The sequence below is a fragment of the Microtus ochrogaster genome, unplaced genomic scaffold (genome assembly GCF_000317375.1).
Source record: "Microtus ochrogaster isolate Prairie Vole_2 unplaced genomic scaffold, MicOch1.0 UNK8, whole genome shotgun sequence".
Taxonomy (NCBI): domain Eukaryota; kingdom Metazoa; phylum Chordata; class Mammalia; order Rodentia; family Cricetidae; genus Microtus; species Microtus ochrogaster.
The window spans coordinates 10,271,683-10,278,296 of record NW_004949106.1 but is presented as its reverse complement, the minus strand read 5'-3'; the positions used below and the strand labels follow the sequence as shown (position 1 = coordinate 10,278,296).

Here is a 6,614-nt window from a genome sequence, read left to right as displayed (position 1 = left end):
TAATCCAGTTTATCGTGTGTTTTTGAAAACTCTTATCAATTATTTTGTGCTTTATTTAGTGTTTCAGAAATAGATGGTGGTGGTATCAACTTCAGTAAACATCAAAGAGATGGTGAGAGCCTGGCATATGAGGAGTTATGTTAAATTATGAAATATTTGTGTTCTTCTATTTCTCAAGTTGAGAAGTTAACTTAAGGAGTGTTAAGGGTATGCCTCAGTCTAAGTGCGAAATGTGTAAAGGTCAGAGGACAACACGGAGTCAGGTCTTTCCTTCTACCTTATGGGTTCTAGAGACTGAATTTGGGTCCTCAATTTGGCAGCAAGTTCCTTTACACACTGAGCCTCCTTGTCCCCATGGAGTATTTTTAAATAGTTTGCTAGTTTATTGCATCTAAAGTCAGTGAATATTCAACAATACCTTGAACTGCGAAGAGCTGTATTTCCATCAGAGTTTTCTTTTGGTAGGACTTAAAAATACTTTATTATTTTCTGTAAGCATGCAAAATAGTGGGTTCCTTTATGATGTCCTCATGCCTGCACAGTGTTCTGCTCATCCCCACCCACACCACCTTTCCTTGGCTCCCTGCTCTGCACGTCTTTCCTTTCATATCCCCAAGCAGTCCCCCATCTATACTTTAAAATCTAGGCTCCACATATAGAATATAACAAAGTATTTGCCTTCCATTCTTCTTTTCCTCTTCCATTAGTCCGCCCTCCTTATATACAGTCGCCCTTATACATTCATATTGAAAAATCTAGGAAAATCTTGATTACATCTTAAATCTAGATTCTCGTGTGAGGAAAAGCATATGATATTTACGGTGTGGGTCTGGCTTGTTTCACTTAGCGAGATTAAAAACACTGCCCTTTTTTTGGTTTTGTTTTGTTCTTTCCTTTCAGAGATCAGAGAAGGTGACGATGACAGGCAGGTGGTTGCAGAGATCATGGCAAGGAGTTTTATTCCAACTCAGATAACGACTGTTTCTTGGGAAGGCTTTCACTTCGCTGGTCATGAGATTCGGATTACGGAAGCCAAAGATTGTTATGGTGCTGTTGTCTGGCCCTCGGTATCATTTCTTTTAAGAGTTTGCTGCACCCCAGCTGCTTTCCAGGTTTTATTCATTATTTTATTTGACTTGTTAGAAGGAAACAGGTTGCAAGATTCTATTTTGTGATCTCACACAACACCAAAATTTAGACATCACGTAATGGGAAACTGCTTCCAGTTAAATTCGTTTCTGACTTTCTTGACATTTGTAGGCTCAGTAAAGATGTGGATGCCTTTAGCTTTTATGCTATGAGAGATGAAAAGAGTACATGCTTTCATTTCTTATTTATTGCCTCTGTTTTGAGTAAAGCAAGATTAAAGAATGTCTATTTGAGACTCACAACGAGGACACTCTCATAGGCCCCCTCTCCTTTACCAGTTATCTCATGAAGGGCAGCCAACCACCACCGCTCCCCTCCCCACCTTCACACATTAATTGGAATCAACTGGTGTTGTTAGAACTTAGAAGACAGTTGGGCGATAGTGGTGCAAGCCTTTAATCCCAGCACTTAGGAGGCAGAGGCAGGTGGATCTCTGTGAGTTTGAGGCCAGCCTGATCTACAGAGTGAGTTCCAGGACAGCTGGGGCTGGTACACAGAGAAACCCTGCCTAGAAAAAAGAAAAAGAAGTTCGAAGAAGGTCAAATTTAAACAACCACACTCTGTTTTCACTCATTTCCATTTTTATTTTCAACAAGGACTTTTTCTAGCTGGCCAACATGTTGGACTTATCAGAGGATGAAAATTTTCTGGAATGGTGTATGTTAACATCCACAAATTTACTCATACCCAGATGTACACATTAGCAGATCATAATATCTGTGGCATATTGACCTAATAGAGTTTAATTTTACTAAAACCACTTCAAACATCCTTTCCTCTCAATTTCCATAGGCCCTTGTTCTCTGCTATTTCCTGGAAACACATGCCAAGCAATATAACATGGTTGATAAAAATGTGATTGAAATTGGAGCTGGGACAGGGCTTGTCTCCATTGTGGCAAGTTTACTTGGTAAGTAGATATTTCTTTATTGACTGGAGTTGGTCAGGAAACTAATGATCAAATACTAGTTATTTTTGCTTTCCAGTGTATTATGATCTGGGCTTATGTGAAACTCCTTAATTATGTTTTTAAAAGAGTCATTTATTTATTTTATGGATATGTGTGCTCTATCTGCATTATGACTTTATGCCAGAAGAGGGCATCAGATCCCACTGTTCATGGTTGTGAACCTCCATATGGTTGTTGGGAATTAAACTCAGATCCTCTGGAGGAGTAGCCAGTGCTCTTAACTTCTGAGCCATTTCTTTAGGCCCTCCTTAATTGTTTGAAACAGACTTCAGCAAGAAAACCTACCACTTTACCATCCTTTTGCTGGTTTCTTTCCAGAATTTTCCTTGTAAGTAGTTTTAAATCTTCATGTGGAAGGAGAGCTTACAAGCCTAGGTAGGAGGTGAAATTAGCCATCCTGCTAGATTCCTTTCAGGGATTTGGGAGCCCTATTCTTTTATGAACATGCACCTGTTAAAATAGGGACGTAGTATTAGAAATCACATGAAACTCACACCTCAGCTTTGATTTTTAGGGGTTTGTTTTTAGATTTGTTTTTTTTTTTTTTTCATTTCCATTCTCATTTGGTCCTACATAAAAGGCTCAGAGTTTTTCTTTTTGACCCTTAATGATCATGTTTATTAGAGGGTTGGAGAAAATGAAAATTCAAATCAACTTTTTTTTAGGGTTGGAAGAATCAGGTCATTTCTTAATACCATGATGCAGGCCCCTCCCTTCTGGTGTCTTACAGAAGAGGTGACAGTACATTTTTCTGTTTTCTGCATAGGATAAATCCTGTGCTTCAGCCAACTCTTGATAGAAGGATGGCTAATAGAATGTTGTTAGAGGGAGGGCTGCTTGTTGGTTCCCGACTGCTTAGCCCCAAAGTAATCACACAGAAACTGTATTAATTAAATCACTGCTTGACCCATTAGCTCTAGCTTCTTATTGGCTAAGTCTTACATATTAACTTAACCCATTTCTATTGATCTGTGTATCATCACATGGCTGTGGCTTACTGGTTAAAGTTCTGGCATTTGCCTCCAGAGGGGTTACATGGCTTCTCTCTGACTTTGCCTCTTCTCCCAGCATTCAGTTTAGTTTTTGCACCTAGCTAAGTTCTGCCCTGATAAAGGTCCAAAGGAGTTTCTTTATTAATTAACCAATGGTGTTGACAGCATACAGAGGAGAATCCCACATCAGTGGAATACTATTGTGTCTAGAGACAAAGGATATTGGAATATTCCACTTTGTTCATGTACACCTCTCTTCATGCATTGACTTCTATATAGAGAGCTATATAACTATAGTTCTTTATATACCAACCAGTATCATATTTCAATGATGTTTATTAGTGGGTGATCTGCCTGTAAATCCTGGGTCATTTCTCCACCTAGATTTGCTTATCCAGATTATATTGGTGAAATCTAGGAGCTTCTTTGTGATTCTTGGACTAGTTAGGTTTCTGTTACAATGATAAACACCAGGACCAGAAACAATGTGGGGAGGAAAGGGTTTATTTCATCTGCAGCTCTCAGGTCACATTTTATCACTAAGGGAAGTAAAGGCAGGAACTCCAGGCAGGAAACTGGATCAGGATATGATACAGAGACCATGGAGGAGTGCTGCTTTATTGGCTTGGTTATCATGGCTCACTCAACCTGCTTTCTTATACAACTAAGTGCCACTTGCTCAACCTGCAGGGAGCTGGACCCTCCTACATCAATCATTAATCAAAAAAAATGTCCCCACAGACTTGGCAGGGTAGTTTGATGGAACCATCTGTGTCAAACTGATAGAAAACTAGCCAACATGGTTTTAAGTTTGTTGCTAATCTATGCTATTCACCAATTTAATTTATTATTAACAATAATAATTTTATTCCATTAAACATGCAAAGGTTTGGGGCTCTCTTTAGAATGTACTTGTTTAGCCTTCATTGCAATGAAGCTCTCTTTTCTTGTCATTCTTCTCCTGAATGGAGAACAACAATGATGAGCTAAACAAAAAACACAGGGGGTCAGCAAGATACAGAAACACCACAAGATTCTGTTTTGCTCTTTTTTAAAAAGAGGGGCAGAGAAGTGGATTAGCGTCTATTCTGAAAAGCCCTTATGTGCTGCCCACTCTTTTCTTTGAGTCTGGCAGTTGTGAAGAATCTCAGTGCACGCTGGTTGAAAGCTGACTGGTCTTATTCCACTTTTCCTACCTTCCTTTCTTCATAGGCGCTCGAGTGACTGCTACAGACTTACCTGAATTACTTGGAAACCTGCAATATAATATTTCCAGAAACACCAAAATGAAATGCAAGCATTTGCCCCAGGTTAAAGAGCTGTCCTGGGGAGTGGCATTAGACAGGGACTTCCCCAGGTCTGCCACTAACTTTGACTACATCCTGGCAGCCGATGTTGTCTACGCCCATCCTTTCCTGGAGGAGCTTCTCCTGACTTTTGATCATCTCTGCAGAGAAAGCACCATCATCCTCTGGGCCATGAGATTCAGGCTGGAGAAGGAGAATAGATTTGTAGATAGATTTAAGGAACTGTTCGACCTCGAGGAACTCTCTAGTTTCCCTAGCCTGAATATTAAGCTGTACAAAGCTATGAAGAAGAATCGGAGGAGTGCATAGTGCGTACGGTCTGTGAATTAGGGCATGGGTATGCCAAGGTGGTTTCTAGTAGATCCTTGCTTTAAAGAAAACACACACGTGCACACACACCACTATAAGAATACAAGTTAAGACTAAACTTGCCTTATTATAGGCAAGGAATTTTACACACACACACACACACACACACTAGGTGCATCTATAGGACCAAGACAATTTGTTCCCAAGTCTGTCTGCTCAGCACTCTAATTACACGGTAACAAACTTTCAGTAAAAGTCTCATCATTGCAAAACAGCGATTTTCAATAACGATGTCTCTAACTGAATGTGATAACTTTATTTCTTTTTGAAAATGTGTCTTAGATTGGCCTTGAACTTGCAGCCTCCTGAGAGCTAGCATTCCAGGTATGTACCCCCATATCCACCCATGACGTTAATCCTTTTAAATATAGGCGTAAATGATTATATTTTTAGGCATTGAGAAACTGACATAGTGTGATGTGCGCGTAAATCTAAAAGAGCAGATATATATGATAAAAGAGCGGTCAGTGCTAGATGTCCGTGCTTCCCACCAGTGCCAGCTTCGAGGGGGACTGTCATGTCCCTTGACAGTTTGGACCTCTGATGTAACTATTGAGTCAACCAAGCATGCAGAACATTTCCCTCTAACAGATAAAAAATATGAACGGAAAGAGCATAAGAATGCCTGAGATTATTGTTTGTTTTTGTAAGCTAAGTAAAATTCATTTTTTTTTCCACAGAAATAGAAATAATTATAAGAACTTTGGGTTGGAAGTACATGAAAAGATTTAGGCTCCTAATATCAAATAAGTAGTCACAGTTTAAACAGATTTACATAGATATTTGAAATCTTCTCAAGAGGTTTTCACGTGGGCCTCAGAGATTAGAATAAGGTTTAAAGTAAAGTCAGGTCGGGCGGTGGTGGCGCATGCCTTTAATCCCAGCACTCGGGAGGCAGAGGCAGGTGGACCTTTGTGAGTTCGAGGTCAGCCTGATCTACAAGAGCGAGTTTCAGGACAGGCTCCTGTCTACAGAGAAATCCCTTAAAGTCAGTGTGGAAAGAGTAAAGAACTAGGCCTTTTTTGCCATGTGGCTGTCTGGACTGTGTTGCTGTTTGAGGAAACACACTGCCGTTTCCTCAGCTAGACTGTCGTGTGCTTCTCCAGGATCAGCGCTTTCTTCTTGGCTGGACACTGGCATGGTCAGACATCTCTACGACTATCTCCTGGGCCTGCACTGTAAGTTAGGATGCAGGTACATGGGTGCATGGGCTTTCTTAGGACCACATCTCAACAGTCTTCCGTTTGTCCTTCCCATAATTGTTTAGTGTTCAGCCTACACAGGGCAGTGATATCATCATTCTTACTTCACAGATAAGAGCAGCGACCCAGCTTACACAGCTGTGGAGTGAAAGAATGGAAACAGTCAAACCCAGGTCTGTCTGAGCACAGACTCTGCATTGATAATTCCATCACTGTCTTTATGCTTTGAAAAAAGTAACTGTCAAACAACCAAGGTCACTTCTTCAAAAGGAATCGATACTCAAAGAATAGCAAATATATTTTAAAATGAAACCTAACACTGTCTCTAGACTTTCTACCCATGGAAGGAGACGTCACAGAAGGCTGTGGCGGAAGGTACATACATACAGCTGTACACTCCAGGAAGGGTACCTGAGGTAGGAGGAACAGTCACGTAGGCCCTCCAGGAAGAGGCCTGCCTATCTACTTGAAGAACCATCAAAGTGGTGTGGTAGAGGGGCAGACAGAGACTGCTGAGGTCTGAAGTTGGAGACAAGGCAGGAAGTAGGTTATGGAGGTCCTGTGCAATGGGCTAGGATCTCCAGATACAGGCTCTGAGAGAGAACGTGATGGGTAGTTATTAGTT

The 6,614-nt window shown here is 40.7% G+C and overlaps 1 protein-coding gene across 1 annotated transcript; it reads left to right on the top strand.

Moving 5' to 3' along the window:
* Positions 1-213: 213 nt before the first annotated feature.
* Positions 214-4,803, top strand: LOC101995789 (protein-lysine methyltransferase METTL21E). The gene is made up of 3 exons (XM_026788876.1): positions 214-1,067; positions 1,942-2,059; positions 4,324-4,803. The coding sequence occupies exons 1-3, from the start codon at positions 810-812 to the stop codon at positions 4,725-4,727; spliced, it is 780 nt and encodes a 259-aa protein (XP_026644677.1). The 5' UTR covers positions 214-809; the 3' UTR covers positions 4,728-4,803.
* Positions 4,804-6,614: the final 1,811 nt, after the last annotated feature.

What these genes read in the sequence shown, in the direction of transcription:
- LOC101995789 (XM_026788876.1), top strand. Translation starts at nt 810, where the DNA reads ATGATATTTACGGTGTGGGTCTGGCTTGTTTCACTTAGCGAGATTAAA. An exon ending in GTGCTGTTGTCTGGCCCTCG is followed by an intron (nt 1,068 to 1,941) that starts GTATCATTTCTT and finishes CAATTTCCATAG; the next exon opens with GCCCTTGTTCTCTGCTATTT. An exon ending in CATTGTGGCAAGTTTACTTG is followed by an intron (nt 2,060 to 4,323) that starts GTAAGTAGATAT and finishes CTTTCTTCATAG; the next exon opens with GCGCTCGAGTGACTGCTACA.